At 46.0% G+C, this 26,346-nt stretch overlaps 1 protein-coding gene across 5 annotated transcripts in view; it reads right to left on the bottom strand.

The window, feature by feature from the left end:
• The window catches only part of PRKCQ (protein kinase C theta), a 90,121-nt gene that overhangs the window by 37,563 nt on the left and 26,212 nt on the right, over nucleotides 1-26,346 (bottom strand). For 2 of the 5 annotated variants that reach the window (XM_045536261.1, XM_045536246.1), the window contains exons 2-7: nucleotides 16,498-16,624; nucleotides 11,871-12,070; nucleotides 9,136-9,196; nucleotides 1,867-2,029; nucleotides 671-702; nucleotides 489-574 (exon numbers count right to left, since the gene is read on the bottom strand). In XM_045536261.1, coding sequence (XP_045392217.1) covers nucleotides 489-574; nucleotides 671-702; nucleotides 1,867-2,029; nucleotides 9,136-9,196; nucleotides 11,871-12,070; nucleotides 16,498-16,615 — 660 coding nt within the window. In that variant the 5' untranslated portion in view covers nucleotides 16,616-16,624. Of the gene's footprint in view, nucleotides 1-488; nucleotides 575-670; nucleotides 703-1,866; nucleotides 2,030-9,135; nucleotides 9,197-11,870; nucleotides 12,071-16,497; nucleotides 16,630-23,260; nucleotides 23,324-25,054; nucleotides 26,045-26,346 lie in introns of those variants that run through there. The other 3 variants (XM_045536256.1, XM_045536270.1, XM_045536278.1) reach the window with 3 other exon arrangements.

The raw sequence follows: 26,346 nt of genomic DNA, 5'->3' as shown, positions 1-26,346 counted from the left end.
CTAGTGTGGCAGTCAACGTGTTAAATACTTCTTTTGGGAATGAGCATAGCATAGCAGCCGTCTTCACTAACACGGGCAGATCTAATGCTCTGCCGGGGACGCTGGTCTGCTTTGGCTGTGTAGAATTGATTAAAAGTTGCTCAGCACCTACTCTAGCCATTTTCAACCAAGAAAAAAAATAATTTGTAGAACTCGCTTCATATTCCACAGTGTAAACATGAGCAATGACTGCGTCAGGGTCCAGGCTGGAAGGCGACCACTCCAGGTCTTGAACACCAGCCCCCGTGGCCCAAGACACGACTACGCACATGTTCTTTCCGATGTGAAAACCAATTGGCCACGTGTGGCCAGTGAGTGCTTGAAAGGTGGTGAGTTAGAATCGAGATGTGCTATCCGTGTAAAATGCACACTGGATTTGGAAAACTTTGTATGAAAAAATTAGGTAAAATATCATCGTATGTCAGACAGAGAGGAATCTAAACACGTACCATGGTTTCTCGGCTATTGACGGCTGATCCTGTGCACTTAGCTATAACTTTATCGATGCACTTCTTGTGAATGGCTGCATTACATTCTGGAAAGAAATAATCACCCCGTAAGACTTTCAGAAGTTAAGGAACAGCTAAACGAAAAGAATCACGACGATACGACAGAAATCCTTCTCACTTACGTCGGCACTGGTAGCCCTGTTTGTTCAGGCCCCTGCAAGAAAGCACAGGACTGACTTTACTCGGACGCTCATGTCAACGTCAGCACCAAAGACATTTAAGGGAGGAATGAGATCTAAGTGCTTCCAAGACCACAGAGCATTTCCGATGAGCAGTCCCGGTGTATCACTTGCCAAGAGTGTTAACATCGTGTTTTTTATTTTTAGCTGCTTTGTCAAAAGTTTGATAACTAAATAAATGAGGAGCTGCAGATTTCCTTTTCGCTTTTGTATTTTCCAAACAAACATATAGACATTAAAATGAATGACCAAAAACTGCACTGTGGGCTCCTGGTAGCAGAATTCCACGTGCTAAGACTTAAAAACTCATTGCCTCACTAAACTCACTACGGATGAACGAAGACATCTGCAACACACTTTGTTTCCTCTTTCTGAGTGTTGGAGAATATTTGCAACCAACAAAATCTCAAGTTTAAGACGAATTCCTAAGGAACACTCATTATTAGAAAGAAAGGAGGTTTAAGTCATTAGACAAGAACACGTTGATGAAAGTCCACCAGAAGTCTGTTTGGCCTTGGGATGCCTGGTGAGCGGGAGCTGTGCGTGGGAAGATTCCGCAGAGGCCCGGAGTGAAGGGCAGACCTTAGCAGGTGCATGTGCTGAGAACCAGCAACAGGAGTCGTCTCCAGCCTCCACTCTATCACAGCCTTCGCTACGTGGTTCCCGAGGCTTGAACTGACCCCTGTTTGATGGCGGTTACGACACCCAAGAGCCTCGTAAACACTTAATCCATTAGCTACAATGGGAAAGTGTGTCTGTTGCAAACGATTGCACCAGTGCAGCTGGGCTGTTAGGTGGTGGCAGCTTTGACTATCGAATTGTAAAACTGTGCATGTAATATAGATGCCTCCCTCCTCTGTTTCTCCCTGCAGCAGCCTTCCGTTAGTCAGAAACTAAAGTCTTCTGGGTGTCTTTCCTGACTAGACCTGGCTTCCCTGCTGGAGAGGAGCCACGTTACGAAAATCTTTCATTGGGTCACACCCACCCTTTAAACCTCTTGGTCCAGGCCACTGACCACTCTCCCGTGGCACTTATTCCAGCACCCTGCCCCATGCTGGAGCATGCCAGGACTGGTGGGTGAAGAGGATGCAACAAAACACACGACCCAAAGCTTGGAGTGAAATGCCAAGTTACTGTACCAGACAAACTCGTGGCAGACGGAGCAAAACGTGGGCTGTGGGAAAAAGGTGGCGGTGAACTCGTGGCACTTGACGTGGTGGACTTTGGCCTGTTTGATGGCTCCCCGGCGGTGATGCAAAGCAAAGAAGCCTTCGGCCTCAAATTCACTCATGTCCTTTGTGTCTACAGGAAGACAACAGAGGACAAAGTAAAGCTCTGCAACATGACCGTTCCAGCTGGGTGGGGAGGGCAAGGGTGGGTAAGGGACAGAGAGGGACAAGCATCAAGTGCCTACACCAATACCATTCCAAGGACTTATTAAGGTGGGTATGACACTAAGCTTCTCTCCTTAATTCTGTGCTATGGAGTTATCATGGAGTATATTAGTAGAAGGTGAAAACAGTGAAGTTGTGTTGCTGGCTCAATCCTTCCCTCCTCTTTGACTGGGCTGAGCTATCCTCTTTTAGGGTTTAAAACCAGAGACCAGAATTTTCAAGGTATTCATCAGCCTCTCTTTGTCACCATCAGTGATGAGTCAGCCGGAAAGGCAGGAAGTGGCAAATGATTTTCTGTCTGCAATTCTAGAGAATCGTGTGTGTACTGACAGCAACTTGGGATGGGCATTTCTGGGGGGCCAGGATGCTGTACATCGGGTTGTATTTAGAAGGGAGCTGGTCAGACGTTTGTGTGAGCGCAAAAGAACTTGGGGAAGTCACGTGTGTGCTAGTTCCTGATGTCCACAGTGATCACACACGCCAGCTACAGATTATACTCGCCAGTGTGGAAGGGGCTGGACAATTAATAGACCACTGCAATTTTTTTAGTGTCTAGGTAATCCTGTGTATTCCCTAGTCATCTGCATCAGACCATCAAATTCACATCTATTCAGTTTCCTCCGGGCTCATGAATATTGGCGAAGTTGCTCGGGGTAGTCACTGCCCACAGTGCCCTGTACCCAGGTGACATCTTTCCAAAAGGCTGAAGGACCCTAACATGAGCGACTTATGAGAATATCCGTGATGCCCTCACTGAAGTCTAGGTCCCCCCAAAAAACACAAAATGGTAAGGTGGTCATGGTTAAACAGCATGCTGAACACTGGTGAATAATATGCTAAACGATAAATAAAAATGATCACTAAAATAAGAATAAGACATAAATTTATAAACAGATAAAAACAAAAGAAGGATAATGAGTTTAACTCCTAAAATTATAATTTTTGCAACAGCTTGAAGATGCTTGGATTGCTTATTCTATGTTTTTACTTTTACGAATATAAAAAATTGAGGTTTAGCATGAATAAGGGGCTCAGGATATTTCACAAATATAAAAAATTAACAATATTTAACTTAAATTACTTCTATTCTGGCTAAGCGGTGGAATTAGTCTGAAAGTTACCCTTGGGGCTAATGCCCCTTCCAAGGCCCCTTGTTTTCCAATCCCTAGTAGTGGCCGGGCCAGAAACACACTAGGTGGACAAAGGTCCTACTGTGTGTGCCCAGGACTCAAGTCTTCTCTGCACTGGTCCAGAGATACGGTTATGGCAGCCACCCCAGACTCCCAGATGGAGAGCAGTCCAGTGGCCCTTCAAACAGTTCCATAGATGGGGCGTCGTACTTTGCCTGATACTTTAAGGTTGGGTAATTTAGATCTTTTTACTTAGAAGTAGGCTGAAAATACATTAGGCTTGGTTAAGGAGGGGTCAAATTGAGGGTCACCGAGTTGATCGTCTTCTTCCACAAGTTCTGTAAGTGTGGAGATCTATTTACAACCTGTGACTGGTGTCCTAGGTCATTTATTTATATAATCACCTGTGGCTCATTTCTATTTTGATCCAGATGACATAAATTTAAGTATAAAAAGACTTTTAAATTCAGAGAATAGAAGTGAATTATTCTGGGAACCCTAACTGTATTATTGTGTGTATATACAAATATATATAAATTTGTGCATTAGACTCTAACACTATAAATGTTTAACAAATCAGAAATTGTTAGAAATGCATTTATTCCCTTGCTCCTTTCTGTGATTTCCTTTGTCCTCTAGCCATTTGAATTATTATAAAAGACTGAATGTAAGAACACAGAATTTCTTTAATTCTTTGGCAATGACTATATTTATTTCTAAAACAATTTGCTCTTCTATTTATTGGCTTGCATAAGCTCCCTGGTTTTTACATGTTGGATTTTTTTCTTATATACTAACAGCTCCTGGTCTATTTATTTAGTCTAATCAATCACTTGTTTGTAGTCAGTCAAATCACAGATGTTTCCGGAGCAGCTCCGAGCGCACTGCTGTGCTGGGCGCACTGAGGGACTGTGAGCTGTTATTCCCAACTCCTGAGTGGCTAACCACGCAAGACGGGGGCTCCAGCACAGGCAACAGCAGCTCGCCGGGAGAGGCAGAGTCTAACGGTGTGGAACAGGCTCAGAGGTACCACACCCATGTTTTTTAGGAGGTGGAAAAAGGAATTGCAAAAGAGACCAAGAAGAGGTAGCTGAAAAAACTAAGAGAAAAGCGTGGCCCATATCACACCAGGCAAGCCACAGAAGAGGGCAGTGTTTCGGCATTGACGGAGGGAGGCATGTCGAGGAACCCGAAGGCTGAGAAACAGAAACTTGTTTTGGGGACTCGTGATCCCAGAGAAAACCATTCCAGCAGATCGTCTGAAATTAGCCAGATGCTTAGGGTTTAAGAATTGAAGGAGTAGTGAAGAAACAGAAACTCATAAATACAAACCACTCTTTCAAGAAATGAGTCAGGAAAAGAAAGAAAAGAAGAGGTCATGGAGGTAAAAATGTTAAGGAAGAAGCTCTTTTTCAAGACTGAGGAAGCCGCTGGATGCCGCGTTTTGGCAGTGAGAGGGGAGGCACAGAGGGACGGAGAAGCTGGAGGCGCTGGAGGATCCGTACGCTGTGCTGATGGAGCAGTGGGCCGGTGTGCGAGGGTGACCGTGCAGAAGAGAGGACTTTCCTGGAGGAGCAGCGGGAGAGAACAAGGGGGAGGCAGCCGCATCCCAAAGTGCAGAGACAGGCGAAGGTGGCATCTCCACTGATTATGCTGGGCAAAGCCCACCTCCAAGGGTGGGAGAAGAACAAGACGCCCTCAGAAACCAAGGAAGATGGGAATGTTAGGAATTGCCATTGTGTGGGCATCAAAAGGAAACGAAAGAAACTTCTAAATGTCAAAGTGATTCCAGCTGAACAGCTCGACACTTGCTCATTGAGCTCTAACCCTGACCTGCAGCCTGGAGCTGGGGTTAAAGAGCCAAATACGAAGTGGTTTGACCTTTGCTGTCCTGCAGGGAGCTGCCTGGCCAGAACGACGACCAGTGTGGAAAATGTGAGAACACAACGGTTCGTGGGGTGCTGTGGGGCCACGGCGGTGAGGACGCAGTGCCAGAGATGGCAGGGGGAGGTGACAGAGGTAAGGAAGGAGGAAAGTTGGACCAGGAGGTACCAGCAGAGACGATGTCTGAGCTGAGCTCTGAAAGATTAGTAACTCCTGCTAACGTGCGAGAGAAGGTGCCGTGGGGAGGAGCCCCCTCAGGGTGTGCAGGGGCCCTGAAGTAGCTGGGCACTGCCTGAGTGCAGAGGGTGCAGCCAAAAAGACCTGTGGCCACACTTGGAAGACAGGTAGGCATCCGGTCAATTTGAACATTTTCCTGTAGATAATTAACAAACACTGCAAGCTGCAGCCGGGGCAGAGGCGTGGCATGGTCAGATTGGAGCTTGACATAGATCCTTCTAGAAGCGGTGTAGGAGAGTGGACAGGAGGTGACAGCAGGAGGTGATAATGACGTCTGCAGATGATAACATTGAAAATTATTGACTAGACAGCATGGGCAGAAACTAGCGACTGCTTGATGTGGGAGGTGAAGGAACAGGAGACTATAAAAATTACTTCTGGGTTTTGTGGAGCGAGTTATAACCGATTAAGATAGTGAGGGCAAAAGAAATAGGTTGCTGGTGAGTCCTTCTGGACACAATTTAATTTGGACACTTTAAGTTTTGTAATTTAAATACAACAGAATTTCAAGTATGTATAGGAAATCTCACTGGGGAGGTCTGCCAAGGGGTCGAAAGGGTGAGTTCCATAGGAACAGCATCTAGTAGCAGCTGTTTGCAATGGACTCGGCTGAATGACTTTTTCTAGCAAAGCCGTGGGGAACGAGAGGGGAGAACGTGAGGTTTGGAGTTCAGAGCATCCATGGCCAAGAGGGAATGAATGAGAGCAGGTGCTGGCAATGACTCATCACGGGGCCAGGCTAGGTGGGGAGTGGATGCCAGACATGGGCTGATAAGTGGCATAAAATAGAAGCTGGATCAGAGTCTGGCACTTACTGGCCGAGAGGAAGGGTGGAACTGACAGGGGAGGAAGCTGAACTCTGCGAGGGTGAGTTCTGAGGCTGTGTCCCTAGAGGTGGAGAGTCCCCAGGGATGGCATGTGGGAAGGCTGATTACGGATGGACGAAGTGTAGGAAGGCGTGCACTAGGGGACGGGAGTGTCAGAGGGCCATGGTGCATTCTGAAGCCACAGGAGGGACAGTAGGAGAGAAGAGAAAAAGTTATTCCAGCCCAAAAATCAACAAATGGGGATTTCCAAAGAGAAAAAACAGAGTGGTCCGTGTATGGAGAGCTGAGCCATTTACTTCCCTGTGGGGTGGAAAGGAGTTGGGGCTTCCATGGAAAGGGGATGCGGGAGACCTGATAATATCTTAAACATCCCCAAGTTTGAACTCGTTACCCAGCACACATTTGCCTTTTCTTCTGATACCTCCCATCTCTGCCCCGCCTGCCATTGTCCCAGTCTGGCTCTTGTAAGAGACACCTCAACACTCTTTCCCTTCATTCAACTCTCCTGTGCCTGTAACAGGCATCCCTTTCTTTCATCCTCACTGCCGTAAATCTCGCTGCTACCTTGTTTCCTTTTAGACTCCTCCTTTTATTTCATTCCTATAACCACAGCCCTAGACCAGATTCTCATCACGTCTCCACAGCATAAGAGAACTTTCTTAGGCCAATAACGTGTAATTCTGTGAATAAGAGGAAGGATACTCGTCCCGCTAGTTCGAAGCAGGGCCCAAGTCTGTGCACTCCCCTGGCCTGGCGCCCAAGCCCTGCAACACCTGTCTCTGACTCTCCATTCTGGGTTTAGCAGGGCCTGCTGGTCTACCTAGGCTGGTCTCCTTGCAGGCTACCCATGTCAGATTCTCGTTCAAGCCTGCATGTTTTCCTCTCTCTTCTTTGCAAATCTCAACTCTGCCCAGCCTTCAGTGTCCACACTGGAATTTTCTGGAATTAAGGCAACCCATACTGATCTCTTGGTTAATCCGTATTTATGTGATTTAGATTATACTTCTTCTCCAGTTGTTTAATCTGCACCCTCTCTCCAATCTGGGCTGGCATTCTCTGAGTAGAAGAACTCACGTTTTGCTTTTCTGAATCCTTCCAGAGACTTTCCTATATATAACAATAAACTTTATTAAAATAGAACGACATCCTATGCCTTCTTTCTTGACATCAACAAGAAACTTTCTAGTTAAGTTATTATATGAAATTGGTTATTAAAATTAGATTTTTTGATATATATAAAAATTTATAGATGGAGTCTCAATTTGGGTCTAGAGATAAAAAGTTTTAAATATGTGAAAGTTTTATTCTTAAAAAAACGTACTGGGTAATTGTAGTTGGTGAAAAATCATTGTTTTTGCCCCACCTGAATTTGCTTTCTCATTCTAACAGAAAATTTAAGTTCCGTAGTAATAAAAGGAATATCTGTGGGATTGGTTTTCAGTACAGGGATCTTAAAATCATTTACTGAAAATACTTGCATTCTGATGGAGGACTGTTTTTCAATTTACGTTGTTACACTGGGCCATGCTTTAAGCTAGTGGGAAGAGTATACTTTCTCTTATTTACGGAACTACACATTATTAGTATTATTACTTAAGCCAGTACTTTTGCTTTTTATGCAAATCTGGTTATTCAGATGCCCTTCAAAGACTCTATCTCGTTTAGCCAATTTGAAAGCAGTGTAATTATATGTATTATACGTCTACAACCTCCAAGAGAAAAAAAGAAAAATTCAGTGTACATTATTCCCTTCCCAGGAATTTTTTTCTTTCTTTTTAAAAAACTTCATTGTGGAAAATTTAAAATATGCACAAAAGTTGAGCAAATGCTATAACTAATTTCTGCATACTGATTAGACAGCTTTAGCAATGACTAATTCATGGCCTCTCTCTTCCAGTATACCTAGTTCACTCCCCCAACCCCATGCCAATGGATTATTTTGAAGCAAATACATGGTATCATTTTATCTAGAAATATTTCAGCATGTATCTGTAAAAGATTAGAACTCCTTTAAAAAACATAACAGCAATATTATTGTTACACCTACAAAAGTTAATAACCATGACTCAATATCATCAAATATCTGGTGACTGTTCCAGTTTTCCCTCATTATCTCATAGTATTGTTTTCTCCAATGTATTTGTTTGAATCTGGACCCCGAGGAATTATATGTGTTAAGCAAAAACCCAGAAAGCACCAAAAATCTCTAAACTAAAACTTTCTTCTTCTTGGTAGTAAACCTAATTTAGGTAAAAAGTGGAATCAGTTTATCATCAGTAAATTCACATGCCCATTCTGAAGTTTAGGGTTTTAGGAGTAGTAGCATTCGATTCATGCAAACAGCACTGGGAGCTTGTTGCAGGCGACAAGCACACCGTGATGGGAAATTTAACTTTTGTGGCCAAAGTCTGCATGGGACATGGAACCAAAGCTCTTTAGCAATGCATGTTTTCACCCTTCTCTGTTCCAAAAAGGATTTGAGGTAACTAACCTCAAATTAGCATTTTTGCCACTAAATTTATGGAAAACACTTATCTATTTCTTCCTTGCCTTTTACAGATAGTGGGATAGCTTGTCCTAGCACACCGGTTACACATAGACAATGTGCATACACATCACAACACACAAACAATCTTTTGCATTTACATTAAATGCCCAAACTAAAATAAAGACAGACGATAAAAACGATATGGGCATATGAATTCACCCCACCTAAAAGAGACTCCTGTAAATGTTTTATATCTCTATGTTTATCTGGCCCGGATAGTGTATTTTCAATTCATGCCTGAGCACCCCTGGGAATTTTAAGAAAATTCCTGCGCCTCCCTTTTCTCCTAATTCTTTCCTGTGATAATTTGCAAAAGTAACATAAGCTGCACTTGAGGAGAAGGCCATGCCCTCCTCACCCCCAAACAGGAAGAAGAAATGTCACTTGCCACTCATTTCCAGAAAGTATCTTGCATTCATTAGCATGCGGCCTTGAGGTTTCAGCTCTAACTGGTTGGGAGAAGGAGAGAAACATCAATCAGAATGTGAAATCAGCCCCACGTTCAATGACATAACTGGCCACTGGCGATGGCAGGAGATTTCCAACACAGAATACAGTCATTGTTCCTTCCCACTGTACTCACGCTCATTACCATCAGAATAGCGCAGCGGCCGTGAGGATAGCCTTTCTTTTATTAAAACACCCGAGCAATTCATTAATTTTACTTGGAGATCGAAATGTACATAAGGACGAAACAAAATTCTAACACAGATTGCATTTGGTTTTCCTGCCCTGGGATTTGCTTATCTGAAGAGCTGTCCTAGGGCAGACCCAGATCTTAATCATGACAGAAGAGCCACAGGCCCCAGGACTAGCTGCCCTGGGAAAAAGCAGGTGTTTTGGGGGGAAAGATAAATCCTGCTTTGAGGGTGCTCCCAGTGCCCCCGCTGCCCTCCCATGTGGGGTGCGCGTCGAGGTTAATCAGGGCAATTTGGGGGTGGCCTCTTTCTTTCACCAGGAGGGATTGTTTTTTGGCCAGGGGAAGTGCTGGCTAATCCCCTAAAGGAAATTTTAATTAGATTAGTCTGGGAAGGGATTGAAAAATATACATTTCAGTACCATATCACCATGTAGAAGGGACCAGAACAAAGTGTCATTTTAAGGGATGAAGGAGGATCTCTTGTAAAGTGACATAAAAAGAAAAAAAGGGCAAACCCAAGTCCAAGACAGTCGGAGCACTAAGCACTAATATATGAAACCATCTCATTACACCATTAATAGACTAAGAAGCATAAGAAGGAAGGTTAATTGAAGGTCATTATTGGTCATTGTGTCTCAGCTGGAATAACGGAGAAACAGGAAGTGATGTGGTGTTGAACCCAGGATGGAATTTGAATCGTGGCTACATCATTTTCTGGCTGTGTGTCCTGTGCAAGACACCAGCCTCTGGAAAACCTCTGAAAAACTGACGTAATAGCAATGTCTATGTCACAGCATCATTGCTATGGGAATTTTATGACAAAATAAACTTGTCTTGCTGGGCCCGCTGTAAATTCTCATGCGAGCTTCAACAGGTTGGTGAGAAGAGATGTGTTTTTGACATTGAGTGTAGACACCACAGTTCTCTGGTTCATGGAATAAGATGGCAAAAATGGAAAAGGAAGAGCGAGGGGTGACGGGCCCATTTCCAAAGGAAACGGTGACAATTGGCACCAGGTGACCACAAAATTATCATATTTGGGAATTAGTGGCAGTGGGGGAAATTGAACCGGTTAGCTACCAGGAAAACAATGTTCTCAGAAGTCACATTCCGGCAGGTTCAGGGAAGTGACTGGGGAATGACCCGGCAAATGGTTGCCCCATTGGTGGAGCAGGAAAATCATTTTCTAAAAAAAAAAAACAAAACATTTTAAGAAAGCAGATTTCAATAAAATTAAGGGAAAATATAAGTCCCAAACAACCTGTTGGTTTTTAAAATAAAATAAAAGTAAACTAAGAAATAACCTTGGAAAAAAAAAAACCCACAAAGCTTAAAAATGCCAAAAGTTCGCTAGTTGGTTAAAGGAGGGTCTGCACACCACTCACACTTGCGTCTAAAAAGGCTGAGAACGCAAAGAGGGTGGAAAGTCTGGTAAGAATAAAATCAGCAAAATCCTAGGCAAGAAATCGCAGGTGACCTGATGAGATATAAATAGAAAAGCAACCTGCATGCCAGTGGAAGCTAATTAACAAAAGGATTTAAAAAACCCTAGTTATCCTTTCATTAATTGTGAAGGAAACATGAATAGAATGGTGTTTAAAATTAGGGAGTTGACGACTCTTCTCTTTTTAAAAAAATTAGGCAGAAGCAGAAAACATGGGAATGGGGGGGAACTGGAATAGAATTTTCTATCTCCTCTTTCTCCCCGCCTGGCCAAAGGCTCCACGCTTCAGGCCCAGTTGGAGCCTCACGCTCTGACTTACCTGGTTTGTGTAAACTCTTCAAAGCTGAGTTGAACACCTGTGACATTATCCAGCTGTTTAACCTTTTCCTACCTGCCTAAGCAGCCCCCCCTGGAGGACTTTTGCTTCCCGAATCCCCCAAGCTCCACAGATACTGCTCAACTAAATCACCCAGACATAGCTAAGCACCAGGACCTGTTAAAAAATTTTTTGGCATGAATTTGTCTTTAAAGATTTCTTTAGTGACTCGAGCAAAGATGTATATACTTGCTCAAAAAGTATTGATTTTTTTTTCCCCCTGAGGTCAAGACTACAAAACTGATTCAACCACCTAGTTTTTAGGCAGACTCTTCCCCAAACTTGAGAAAGTTAATGAAGCTAACAAATGGGTTGATAAATAGACAACAATTCCTCCCCAAATCAAGAGGAATTTGTGATATTTTCAAGCTGGCTTTAACAGTTATAAATCAGTGACAGTTTCTCACAGTCTAAGAGACCTTCTTCACCTTGTGTAGGAATCAGAAGAGATTTGAATATGCCAGAGTGTTCTATAGCCCACAATGCATAATCACGGCCGTTAGCAAACCACCGATGAGTAAGTGGCGGGGAGTGTGTTATCTAAGGCCAGTGTCATCGTACCTGTAGGATGACATGGCGTGTGGAGCGGGCCACCAGCTGGCATTGTGCTCACCACTTAGCGGCACATGCACGTTACACAAAGGTCATAGCGCGGACAATTACCCATATTTCCGTCTTCCCGTTGTTCTTCCTGCACCTCTCGGCCAGCGAGTAGAGCTCCACGGTGGTTTCGGATATGAGGTCCACATTTTTGTCCTTCACGATGATCTGCATCACCCTTCCCTTGTTGATGTGGGCATCAAAAGTGCTGTCCCAGGGCGGGTACATGGTGGGCTTTTTCTGGATATACATCTGCCCGTTCTCTAGGAACAGAAAGATAGGTCGTCATTACCCCCACGGCCAGCTCTGGACGAGAATTCTATTCAAGTCGACAGGGGGACCTGTTCCCTCTTCTCTCTGGGATACGTAATCCTGTAGGGAGGATGAAAGTAGCACATAAACAGTCAGAGACAGTAAAGGACAGAACGAGACAGTTCCAAGGTGGTGGAAGGTAGTGCACTGAATCTTACAAGTCCAATGTAGATAATTCAGACAACAGTCTGCTAACGTCTTTTTTTAAAATTTCAGAATATTATGGGGGTACAAATGTTTAGGTTACATAAATTGCCTTTGCTACAAGTGTGTCCATCCCCCAGACAGGGTGCACTGCACACATTAGGTGTGGATATACCCATCCCTCCTCCGCCTCCCACCTGCCCGACACCTGATGAATGTTACTACCATATGTGCACATAAATGTTGATCAATTAGTACCAATTTGACAGTGAATACATGCGGTGCTTGTTTTTCCATTCTTGTGATACTTCTCTTAGTAGAATGGGCTCCAGCTCTATCCATGACAATACAAGAGGTGCTAGATCACTATTGTTTTTTGTGGCTGTGTAGTACTCCATGGTATACATATACCACATTTTCTGCTAATGGCTTGGACTGGAAATGTTTTTTTCTTATTTCACAGTTAGTTGCTTTGCTTTGCGTGTGAACACCTGAGCAAATGAAGTTTTTTAAAAAAACTTTTATGCCTTTCAAGATCCTCCTTTGTTAATTTATAAAGGGTCAATTATATGACCAATTAACTTCACTAGCGTTGAGTAAAAAATAGTCAATACAAAACCACTATGTGTTCATCTGAAAGACATGGTGGCATAATTTAAGCTTATAATCAGTAATCCTTTAAAAATATTTTAAAATTTTCCATTTGGCATGAATACCCTAAAAGGCAATAACTATGCAAACATAATAGCCATTATTTCCTTCTCTCATCCTTGGATGAAGGGGCATGTTGCATACACCATGCGCCCTGAGTGAAAGCTGACAGGTAACTTAGACAGGTGGCGGTCTTGGTCCACAGAGCCAGCAAGGCAGACTGCAAACCCGCAGGTGGGAGATGGAGACAGGTGTGAGCCCTGGAACCGGGGACAGGGTGATCAGTGGAAGGGAAACATCCCCAGCAGCTGCACCAGGTGCCTGGGAAAGAGTTTACTAATGGGATTAAGGAGTTCTGTCCCGTCTTTCCTCCACACTGGATTTTCTCTGGTATTTATTCTTTAATCATTTCAGAAGCAGAAATCGGCAGCTGTATCTGAGGGTTTGTGTCTTGTGATATAAGCACATGAAGTGGCAGATTTAGCCCTTCAGAGATGTGGATACAGTGGGAAAAGCTCCTCGTACAGCCAGGAAATAAAGCCTTTCTAGCCTGGCGGGCCCCTTCTCTCCAGCACGCAAGGCTGAACAGGACAGGCATTTAGCATTCGTTAAATTAATATTTATTTGGGGGAGACACAAGGAGTCGAATAAGCTGAAACTTCAAATTTTAGGTAAACTTGGCTAGTAAAGGCATAAACCGTGAAGGGTGGACTAGGAAGGGGAAGATTTTATGGCTTGGTTAAAAAAATTTTTGACTGCAGATTGGACTTTTTAGAAACCGATGGCAATATTGACGATCACAGTAACATTTTACATCCACAGACTCGAAGCTTCCCCGTCAGATAATTCCTTCCAACTGTAACCATTCTGCAGGTGCAGAGGAAAAGGCCAAAAATCCCCAGAGAAATGGCAAAAATCCCTGCAGCAAGGCATTTTTTTACATTTTCATTTACTGGATTTGCAATCAGCTAAAAAGAGAACCAGAACTCAGGAGCCTCTGTCGATGGTGAGTGTCGAGGTTTTCAAAGGTTCATGGACCGAGGTGCTATGGCGTGTGTGTTCTCTTGATTCAGCCTGGAGAATGCAGCCTCATAATCCACACGATGCAGGTGGCTTTAAACCCTAAAGACGTAATGCGTGAATGATAACTTTCAGAGAGATTTCTCTTCAAAACAAAATCAAAAACAAAAATCTCCAAACTTCCTCAAAACCCTGCAGGCTAATCTTTCAGGGGAAAAAAAAACCCAACATTTTCTTCTTTTCTGACAAGGTCTCTTGATCCACGTGGCTGATGAGACCAAGTTCAAAGGCAAGGCTAAAAGAAGAAGCAGGAGAAGAAGAAAAGCTCTCTGGAAGCAAATGTCAGTGAGACCTGAGGTTGTAAACAGAGTTGGAACCAGGAGACCCATTAAATCAAAAGCAGCCGCTTTGAAAAACTCAGACATTTTGCACTTCAAAGATGCCTGTGACATTTGAACGGTTTAGGTTGGGAGCAAGTGGCATTCTCACTTTCAACTAAACAGGAGAGAACTCTGGGCAGAAGGGAAGTGGAGACGACTCAGACAGCGTCCTGGGCTTTGATGTCTTCAGAGCGGCTGGAAGGATGAAGTCAGCCATGAAAACAAAAAGTCTTTTATTTGGGGGGGGCATAAAATAGTGGGATTTGGAACCTCAGAATCCAAGTCAGTTTCCCCTTGCATTTGCAAATGTCCTGCCCTGCCCCTCTAGGCCTCTTTAGGATGACCCTGTATAAAATAACACACATCTCTGTCCCCAGTCCACCGCTCACTCCTTGGCTCTGCCTGCTGTAGCACTGAGCATTGCTTACCATGTGCTATTTTTGCTTATTGCCTGTCGTCTTCTGCAAGAAAGGATGCTGTAAAGAGAAGGCTCTCTTTCTGAGTTCCTTTGGCTTGTGTGTGATTTTTTTCCCCCTCTCTGCTCTGGCCCCAGCACCCTTGCAGGGGGTCCCCCACAGACACTTTTGTGTAAGTGAATGGTGACGGCTTCTGCAGTTAGCACAAACCTGCATCCGTGGTGATTCTACCTCTCTGCAAAGTGTCTGCTGCAATAAGACGTGTGTGTAGGGAAACAGGAGAAGCAGTGAGGGTGGGCAAGTCTTGGGCTATAAACTTCCTCCTACCTTTCTTTTGGAGAGTCCATACGACTCTTAAAATGCAATGGTAAGGGTGGAGGAAGCTGGTGGAAGTGACCACAGAGAGCTTCCCTACGTAATAGGACTGTTTTAACAGAACCTTCCAAAGCTGGGGTCCCCAACCCCTGGGCCAAGGCCCGGTACCAGTCCGTGGCCTGTTAGGAACCTGGCCGTGGATCACTGTCTAAGCTCCACCTCCCCACCCCACCACCTTGGTAGAAAAATTCTCTTCCATGACATAGATACTGACTTACCCGAGATGATTCTGCTTATAATCCACAGCACGGATCTTGGAACCCAGTACTGCCTGCTTTGAAGACTCCCAGATTTTGTGCTGCAGATGCTGTCAGTGTCTGCCTGTGTCCCTGTGCCCGTCCACTCCACACTGCACAGGCTGGGTTTCACGGTGCCTCCCCCTCAAGCACTGACTGGTGGGAGCTGGTGCTTAAACGCCCTGGCTCCCTGGGCCCTCGGGTACGATAGTTCTGCTCTATGTGTTTTATACCGTAACTCAGAGTTTCCCTGCAGGATTAATCTCCAATTGACCACTGTGGCAACGGCCTTAATAATGAGCCTTTTATTAGTCTCTCCCTATCCTTATTTCTCTGCATCTCTCAAAGAAAAATTGTCTTCGATGAAACTTAGGAACCAGGCTGCACAGCAGGAGGTGAGTGGCGGGGAGCAAGTGAGGCTTCATTTGTATTTACAGCCGCTTCCCATTGCTCACATCACTGCCTGAGCTCTGCCCTCTCCTCTCCCCCCACCTCCATCCGTGGACAAATTGTCTTCCATGAAACCCGTCCCTGATGCCGAAAAGGTTGGGAACTGCTATCTAAAGGAACCTCAGGTGGCTGTCCCACTTTTTCTTCTCGCCATGAACTGCCTATAAATACTTAAATTTGATGAAACATGACTATTCTTTCATTCATCCAGGGTCTTTGTAAGTGCAAAAGTATGTTTTCTGAAATCTGGATTCAAACGGCTCATTATAGAGGCTTCGTAATATTCATCACAGCTTAGCCAGAGAAGCAGCAAAGTCTTTGGAACCGATCCTAGGGTTATGCAGTCTTAATCGACCTAGAATTATTTCAGGTAACCAGGCTTAACGATACAGGGCCTGTATTCCGCCCCAGCTCACTGGGGTCCTTTCCCATGAACTCTCACGCAATTCCCTCGACCGACCTTCTCCTTCCCTTTTTGTCTGTGTGAGGAAAACGCTGCAGGGAGCTAGGACAACCGGTGGGTCACGTGGTCCTGGCTCAGAGTTCATCACTAAGTGGGTGTCCTTGAGGAGGTACCTGGATTTGCTGCACATCAGTGTCCTTAACTGTAGAATTCGGTTGAACCAGATGACCTTGAACGCCCTTGCTTCGCACATGTCAAGAGCCAGCTTCTCCTCCCTGGCCTCTGCCCGCCACTCGCGCTTACCTGATTCAACATACTCTTTGACAAGCACGGCGCAGTAGGGGTTAACAGCCTCGCCCTGGCAGGCCTGGCAGGCCCCACAGTCAAAGTTGGACAGGCCGATTCGAAGAAACGGTGGCATGGCTGCTCCCTGCAAAAAGGACAAAAGACAAATGCTATTTGGGGGCTGCATGACATGTTTTTTTGGGTGCCCCGTCTGCATGTAACTAGAGGCTTTATCACCCACAGCCAGAGCCACACAGGGGCCAGCTATCCATCCGAACAAACGCTGTCACTTCCCCTGCTGCAGGGGACGTCGCGGGACTCACCCCAAACCACAGACAGACTGGCCGAGGGAAGAGGCTTTCTGGAAGTCTGCGTTCAACCTCCTCGGGGAGACCTAGCTAAAGCGCTAATCCCACTCGAGCTGACGGAGTGATGCCGAACGGGTGCAGTGCGAGGGGCCAGGGTTTCCCAGCATTTTATTTCTTCTGTTATTCAAGTCAGTGCTCAGGAAACAACACGCAGTCATGGGACCACGAGTTTATAAAGAGCGAGTCTATTTTAGTCATGCTGGTGAATATGATACCGCAAAATGCTTGCATGTCCCGTGTGTGCCATGGAATTGGCCAGAGGCGTCTAGCAGCTGAGCCCTGTTCACTCTGGACACTTTCAAGAACAGCTTTCTCCATGGTGACTCACACAGCGTGAGCCTTTGAACACCATGAACTACCTAGAAAACCCCAAACCACTCACCACTGTAAACAGGGCTTTATCCTCTAAGGATAAACAAAATACTCCATAAAGGCCAAAAAACTAATAATTGTGTTTTCCAGGAGATTTACGTGAAAATTATCATAGTGTCGCCTACAAATCCAGGAATCTAGTCTGACCCTTCCACTCCTGTTCCCGCTTGGGGGGCTCGAGCCACTTACCTGAACTCCACACCTTTTCCTTCTACCAACTGACCCCCCAGGTCCCGTGTATCTGAAACTATCGGCTGCTATTCGGTGAAAAAGCTTTTCCTTGTTTCTTCTCTCTTCTTGACCATTTCATCCTCATCAATTTTCCCAAAGTAAGCCAAAGAGGACACAGCAAAGCATTGGCTGTCTTTTTTACAGAGGAAGAGAGTTATTTGGAGTAATAGGAACCCGGAAGTGAGAATCAGTAACCCTGGAAATTGTGGGGGGTGATACCCAATCTAGCCAAGCCCCAAGAAATCCCTAGCACTCAGGAACGCTTACGTTCTTTGGGTGTTTGGGGATCTACAGAGTGAGAGATTAGGGTCTCCTGACAGGTGTTGTTAATTTTACAGATGTTAATGAAGTCCTGATTTCCTGCAGAGTTGGAAAAATCTGTCTAAGGAAGGAGGTTGTGTAAACATCATGATTTGTTAGGTATCCCTGGTCTCTGAAACACATTCTATGCAAATCATGCTGTTGAACACACAGAGATGTGTGTGTGCTCCTGTGTGTGTATGTACATGTAAGTATACATTTGTGTTTATATGTATGTATACATGTGTGTGTGTATACATATCTATAAACAGCTAAGGAGATGTGTAATGAGCACATGAGCATAAAATTAAGAGATTTTTATGCGCTGCCTCTTTTGCTTGGAGCTGATGGTAGGAGAGGGGCATTTCCCTGGGTGTTAAAATAGAAAGGAGATTTCCTGTAAACAATAATACATGTGCTGGATTAGCCGTCTCCAGGCTAAGCTTGTGTGAATCTGCCCTCTGTGGACTGTAAATTTCAATCAATCTCATCTTTACCCTCCATACACATGTGATGTGAGAGACGAAAATAGATGCCCATTTATCAACTAAGACGAACTCTAAGGTCAAGGAAACAAAAGCCACCTCATGGGTCGAGGCTTCAGGGCTTGGCTGGCAACTTCCTAAATTCCTACAGCTACCAGAAAACCCACACTCTTGCTAAATTCCCTAACCACAGGAGCTATCCGGCAAATTGTCAGACCTTCCTTACTCTGATCTGCAATGCAGACCACTACAGCTCTAGCTGGGCAGAGGACTGGCTCTACAGACATTCTCTTCCAATAAGCAGCTGCAACACCAAGCCAGTTCAGCCAGCTCACAGAGGCTGCACACAAACTGCGTTCGTGTCCTGTAGTTCAGCTTTTGACGGAAAGAGCCAAATTTCACCTCATTTTAATGCTAAAACCTAGCCCCTAAGTGCACATGGAATGTATGTTACATATATATTTACTCATTGCACATGGTCTTGACCCCCCTCATGAACATGCATGGCTTTCCCCAAAATTGCTGAATATGTATGACTTTCTCGTGTGATACAGACCCTGTGAGGCATAAAACCCACCGGCCCTTCCCCTCATTGAAGACAGACCACCTTCAGTACACGCCAGAGACTGTCTCCTCCTGGTTTGCAAACTGATGTTGCCAGCAAAGCTCTCCTTTCTACTGTCCAGCCACCCCGGTGGACTTTTGGATGACACAGGGCAGTCTCATACTTAACAACAACAACACGTGCCCAAGGTCTAACAGGGCAGGGGCCAGGTCCCTCCTCAGACCCCTTGTCTGAGCAATAAAGTCATACATTTCACATATTTGTCTCTCTCCTGGATGTCCCCAAGGGGACCCTCAGCTCACCAGGCCCCACACAGAACTTCCCTTTCTAATCCGCCCCTTCTTTCACTTTGCTGGCTCAGTGCCAGGTGTCGTGGCACTCAGCCCTCTGCTCCCACTTCATGCTTCCCCTCGTGCCCCCCACAACCAGCTTCATGTCCTGTGCCCTGCCCCCTCCTTCACCTTCACCCAGTCCCAACTCGATTCTGCATCACGTCTCCTGCGATGCTCAGCGGCAGCTCACCCTGTCTCTGTCCAGGCCTGATCACCTCTCACTCCCCGTCAGATCTCCACGCTGCGGCCCGAATGCTCTTAGGATCTTGCAGAACTGCCACTGCTCCTCCAGGGTGGTCTGCTGTTCTCAGCTCCAGACTTTTAGTAGAGCTGTACCTCTCCCTGGAATGCCTTCCTATTTCCTTCCATCCTTCTCCCGCCACCCTCCTCCTCGCCTTTCAAGTCCCTGCTCAGTCTCTATCTTCTCTTTGAAGCCTCTCTTCTCTCTTCCTCCATGGCCCTCCCATCAGCGCATCGGGGTGGGCGTACTCAGCCCTCCAGGCTCCCACGGCTCCCTGGGTGCACAGCTAGACAGCACCCGTCGTATTTATTTGCTTGCCCCTGGCATTTCTGAAGTCAGTGGGGTAGATCCTTTGGCTCTGGCTCTCGGTCCTCCAGTGGGGCAGGGGGTATTGTAGAACCTCACCAGGATGCAGGATGTCCCCTACTTAGTCCTTGAGATGTCAGACAAACTCAGATGAGAAGTTCGACTCCAGCTACAGAAGTCTCATTTGCAATGTATTTAGCAAAAGCCCCACATAGTGGGTGCATGTGGGTGCCCTACTTCTCTAGTCTCTAGCTGTGACAAACGATTTCCTCTGTTGACACAATCCTTTGGAGTTATAGTCAGGTTGTGGGATGGGGGAAGAGAATGCCATGCGCTGGTGCCTCCACTGCCATCTTTCCCTAGGATGCTTTATTGGATTTATTGGTTCACATCTGTCTTCTTTAACAAGACTGTGGATTCCAAGAGCAGAGACCATGTCTCCATCCCCTATGTGTCTCCAGAGCTAATCCCCCTGTCTGACGTGTGGGAGCTGCACAAGGCATCATTGCTAAGGGAGTTAATTTTCAACAACAATTTCACACAATCTCTTAATCTCATGCGTTTGTTTTACCTGCAGGAGTATACAACGGTCAAATTAAGCGACAGACAGTTACAGAGGAAGTCAACAGCAAAGGAAATGTCCCAGCACTTGTTACAGGCAGAAGATCTATGTCTTCATGAGCTCAATTGCTACAGTCATTCAACCTCTCTCACCCCGTTTCCTCAGTTGGAAAATCTGATAGCGCCACTGATCATCTCAAAGGACTATGAGGATTAAATGGTAAATTCACACAAGGTGCTTAGAAGGGGACTGGCACACCGTGAACTCTCATAAATGTTAGCTATTGTTATTACAACTCTGATACATTTTCTAATGGACTTTCTTGACTTTATTGGTATATGCCAGAAAGAGCAGGAGGAGAGTCGAAACAGTCTTTCAGGAGCATATTTGGTCTAAATTATGTGACCTTCTTCTGTGCTCTGCTACCAGGCTTCCATAAAACCCTGCATATGTCTCTCGTGGAGAACTGATATAGTCAGCTCACTGCCGGCACTTACCGTGATGGATATCAGGTATGTCCATCCAATCTTCCTCACTTTTGCAATCTCAGCTACAAAATACCATCGTGATATGTACTTTAAATTTGCAAAGGATCTTTACTCTTACAAGCTCAATGCTTTCACCTCTAAATGTGATCTCAATTGTCTTTGGCACTTAGCTGGGATGCAGGTCCACGGTCAAGCACGATTGCTCAGTTGTAGGTCACACGCACGGCTCTGACGCCCCTACTTAGTAGGCCGACCCCCTGCCCACAATTCAACCCCCCAACGCTTTCATAGCGTAACGGAGCCTGGAGGGGAAAAACGCCATAGAAATAGAAGGCAGAGAAGTACTGTATACACTCATCAGCTGAAAAAGTATCAAGAATTCTCTTCCTCTGCAGCAAATGAAATAAGAATTAGCATACATATTTATCTTAAAAAAAACTTAGAACAGAGTTAGTATTGCTATAATTTCATTGGCTCTGTTTCAGTGACAGAGGAACATCTCATGGAAATAAAATAATAATAACTTGTATCAAAATCTTGTGGAAGAGAACACACACTAGTCAACAGTAAACTTGGGAATGAGAAAAAAAAGCATTCAATGATTTCCAATTACGTCTGCGCAGACGAATTGGATAAACATCAGTTCACAAAAATTTTGGCAAATTAAGTTACACCTATAGCTTTTTCATTTTTTCCTGAGATAGGTTTGCTAGGTAAAGTCACTGCTGTTAAAAGTAACATATAATTTTAAAAAACCTTCCTCACAATGTGCACAGAAGAAAAATGGTAACTAGTAAAAAAAAAAAAAAATCACATAATCAGGTAGCATTTTTTCCCGTTGCTAAGATTTGAACAAAGTACTATAATAGAGATTCAGGTTATTTATTAGCCTTTCGCCCACAAATATGGTCTCAAAGGTAAATCAAAATAATACGTATGAGCTGAAGGCAATATTTTTGAAATAACCCCTGCAACGCACAATGACAAAAGAAACACAAGCCCAACATTCAGCCATCGGTTAGAAATAGCCACGCAGGGGGCTTTGGTGACAGACCTAGCGCTTCTCCCTTTTCCTGCAAATGTCCCCAGGACGCTCACCCTCCCTCCCCTCCAAAACCCCACAGTAATGTTGACGTAAAACAAGTCTTGAAATACAGAAATTAAAGCACTTGGCATGACATTATGAATATTCTGACACTGATTTTGATGTGATGTCCATAGACAGTCCTGCCAAGCACATCCCTGGCCGAAAGACACTGTGACTCAAGAAAACCGTCCCAGTCTTGGTTGAGTTAAATCCTAACCCTTAACCTGTTGTTTGGAAGCCTCCGTGCCTGGGTTTCAGCGCCGCTCTCCGACATCCCCGTCCGACTTCTCCCGTGTGCTAAGAGCACCTGTGTGTCCATCTCCCTGGCTCTGTTCCCATCGTCCCTCTGTTCCCGGCTGCCATCTCCACTCACGCACAATCACCCACGTTCACGATCCTTCTCATTCTTCAAGGACCGCACGACGTACTGCCCCCTTCAGAAATCCTGTCCTGCTGCCCAGCTGGACTCCATCACTCCCCTCACTCTTCCCGTACTAAAAGTCAAAAGGTGTAACTGGTTTCTGTCTCCTAAGACTTCAGATATTTGGCCAAATTGTGATCCGTGGACTCAAGTTCCTGCTCTGGGTTCTGTGAAGATAATAGCTGTGTCCCCTTTGCTCCTGTTTTGGTCATCTTTGATAATACAATAAATGCCCCCCAGATTTAAACACCAGTGGGTCATTTATTTGCTCATGGTGCTGAGAGAGAAAATTCTGAGATGTGCTTAGACGGCTCATCTCTGTTCCACCTGGTGTTAGCTGGGTGGGACGGCTGGGACAGCTAAGCCTCTCTCCCCACAGGGACTGTCACCCTTCAGCTCGGACACTACCATGGCACTGACACAAAGAAGGAAGAACAGTGGGTGCAGAGGGAGGAGGAGGATTTGCCAAGGTCTGGGAGCCCCAGCGAAAGCCCTGGGCCCCCCTCCCCGTGCACTCCCATCTCGGGTGCCCACCCTGCCCCCCGCCCACGTCCTGGAGTTCCTCATCCCTGCGAGCTGCCTCCTGCCAGACGTTCAGGTCTCCACACTTCTGGCCGTGCCACAAGCAAGGCGGCTGCCACAGCCCAGTGTCATCTACGACGTGGTGAGCGGAGACGGCCATTTACTTGCACACTTTGGCCCCCAACGCAGCCTTTGTCCCTAACCAAGCTGACGTTTCTTCTCCACCCTCTAACGCCCGAGCTGTCTCTCCGCTGGTCCCAAGCACAGGCACAGCCCGGGGGCCACTTTCCTGGATCCCTTACAGCTCATAGAACCGTGCAAATGCTTTCCACGGCTACCACGTGACAACCTGGATTCCAGCTTTGGTGGCCAAGTGTCTGCACCCAAACGAATCAATTATTTCTTGTCAGCAAATGTCCTTGAAGGTTAGGTTGGGGAGGACGGGAACGCATGGAAGTTTCCCTCCGGACTGTTCCCATCTGCTCTCCGGTCCCTACTTACAACACAGGTTCCAGCTGCAGGCACCGGCTACACCAGGAGCAAAACAGCCCTGTCCTCACGATGCTGCTTTGACGCCACACCCTACTTCCTCCTGAGGGCATGTGACACTTTTCGAAGAAAATACAGTGTGTGGTAGTATCACCACACCAAGCAGAAACAGCAGGGCTCCGTCCACTGTTCGGGGCTCAGAGTCACGGGAACTCGACAGTTAGGCTCACTGGCCACGCGTCTGTTAATTGACAAGGAAGCCAAAATTATTCACAAAACTGACGCCCTGTGGTCATTGTTCTAGCTTGTGGGATTCTCTACTTCTTTCTCTTCCTGTAGCATTTCAGATTTACAGTGGGTTGAGTAAACTTGGGGCCTAATTTCTGAATTTAGAAACAATAAATCTGTTTTACCGCGTGAGAAGAGGGGTCTGTACTTGCAGCTCTCTGCAGGATGGAGCCCGCTGGCTGGGGGCTCTCAGAGGACGGTCCCGCAGGGTTGGTTATTAGCACTCAGCTTCACCAGGACACTGAGGAGCGGGGCAGAGCCTCCAGCCCCATGCAGGCCACCAACGAAGGGCATCTGAAGGTCTGTGCAACCCGGGGCTCAGGCCCCCCTGCATGAGACTAGGGGGTCCCCAGACACCAGTTCCCCTCAACTCCCCCCTGCTACCACTGACTGCAACATGGACGTGATCCTGCCGAATCACCTTGGCGATGACCTTGGTGATACCCTCCACAGCCTGAGCCTGGGCTCTACAGTGGGAGGGACATCAACTGCCCTGTGTGGCCACTGGTACTCTGGAGACCTGTGGCGGCACCCACACTTACAGACCGACGGATACCACGCTTTGTAGGACTGTAGTAAGAAACAGGCGAGGCCATAACTGAAAGAGTTTTCTGGAAGATAACAAATTTTCCTAATAGCAAAATACAACTAAAAAGCCTTCCTCCTCTGTCTCTTCCTCTTCCTCCAGCCAATTTTCTGTGTCCTCCTCCCAGGAAAACAAACAAACAGAAAACAGAAAAGGATGAACAGTGGTAACCGAATGAGGCATCAGGCTTCAACGTCCTGCCCCAGCCCCACAGCTGACAGCACAGAACAGACCCGAACCGCCCTCTGGACACAGATGTCTTCCTGAGGTTTAAATATTTGAAATTCAAATTGGTTTTCTGGGTAAGAACCCTGGAAGAGAAGACAGAAGGAAGGGAAGTTGGTGATTCTTTATTATTTTTCTTATTACTGTTTCTTACTTTTGTTTGTTTTTAAAAATAAAATTTCTTCTTGTTCTAAAAGCATTAAAATCAATAAGCGATTTTGTTCATCTACACCTCAGTTTACCTTTCAAGGAAACAGATGAGAGTGAAGACTAACAAAATTTGACATTTATTCCAAGTTCTTTCACATATATTTTCCCCATTTTAATGCCACCATCTCATGACATATCCACGTTGTTATTCTTGTCCCTGTTTTACAGATGGGGAAACAGGCTCAGAGAGGTGAAGACTTTGCTCAAGGATGCACAGCGAGTCAGGGCCCCGTGGGGACTGGAACACAAGTGTCATGGAAGCCAACTGAGGACACTGTGCTGGGATGTTCCTGTCCTTTCTCAGGGTCTATTCTGAAAGCACACGCAGTTTTTTGCTCTCCTGTAAGCTAAGCGCTGCTCTGTAAGTAATTATTTTTAATGACATCTGGCCGAGTTAGTTATGGTACGATCTTTGTCGAGAAGCCTTTGGGCTCCCCTGGAGCTCTCTGTGGCTGGTCCTTACTGCAGAGACACCGTGATTAAAAGGTATTGTTCACCTGATGCCTCTCCGGGGCTCTCAAAAGACGCTGTCACCTCAGTTGCTCCTGATAATGAAGCCACACCCCTTGTGTTTCAATATTTGTCAACTCAGGTCTCAGGAGGGCAAGATAAATGTTGCTTTTTCGGTTCCTCTTCCACCGTCCACCCTTCCCCACACTTCCTCCCCGAAGGCCTCTGCAGCCCGGCACCTCTTAGCCGTGATGCGATGGGAGTGACAGGCGAGTGGCACACACAGAACATCTGGCTTTCCTGCAAAACAGGAAGGAAAAGAAGGAGGGCGGGGAAGGTGCTGAGGCTCCCGGGCTTCCCCAAGGGCGTGCCTTCCCATCTGGGCTGAGAGCCCTCATTGTGCTTCCCTGCTGGGGCTCCGAAGCCAAGCTGTGTCTCTGCTCCAACTCCCCTGATGGCCAACACCGGAACACAGACGGAGGTGGCTGAGTTTGGAGGCAGCACTGCTGGGGAAAATGGCATGCAAGTCTTGCCCAACCTGTCCACAACCAATTCTAGTTGTTTCCTCGATGGGCCTCGGGTGACTAAGGAAGCCAGGCTGGGTTTGGAATGGAGGCTCTAAACAGGAATGGCCTCTTAGCAGAGAAACAGGAAATGTTTCATAGAAGCTGTTCCACTGGGACATGTTAGGGCAAAATCCATGTTTCCCATCTGTCGTGGGCACGGATAGATTTGAAAGACATGGCTCTTCAAAACCAGGACACCTTCCCACTGGTTCCTCTCGCCTTCGCCTTCAGAATGTCTGGTTGGGACTAGACAGTGGGGCATTTCCTTGCTGAGTTGTGATGTCATGTGAACACAATGTTGCTGTGTTAATGTCGCCAAGGTGATGCAGCTCCAATGCACCAGTCCTGGCAGCACCGAGTCCCGGCCTCTGTGGAAAGTCAGAGCCGGGGTGGGGCTGAGCTTCCTAGTTCAGATTCGGGGATATTGGCTTTCACCTGCTTCCAAACCTCCCAGAAAGGAATTGCTTTGAGCTTCTCTTTAATAATTGACTCTGACACGACTAAGTGTTACGTGAGGGTTCTCGAGCGCCAGGGGAGAAATATGAGTGAATTCGGTCGCTACAGCCCTGCTCCGCTTTCCGTGGGCGCTAACATTTTGTTCCACTGTAATTTCAGGATTCATCAGCGAGTGAGAGTCATGCATCTGAGCACTCTGAGGGTGTTAATGTTTCTAAATTTAACATAAACTGACCCATAGAGGACCCTTCGGCACAGCACTCTGAATCACAAATTGCATGAAAGTTCTCTCTCCAGAGCACTGTGAATCCTCAGTT

The sequence above is a fragment of the Lemur catta genome, chromosome 1 (assembly GCF_020740605.2).
Source record: "Lemur catta isolate mLemCat1 chromosome 1, mLemCat1.pri, whole genome shotgun sequence".
In the NCBI taxonomy this organism is placed as follows: Eukaryota; Metazoa; Chordata; class Mammalia; order Primates; family Lemuridae; genus Lemur; species Lemur catta.
Note: the sequence above shows the minus strand (reverse complement) of the source record. Positions and strands in the feature narration are given on the sequence as shown.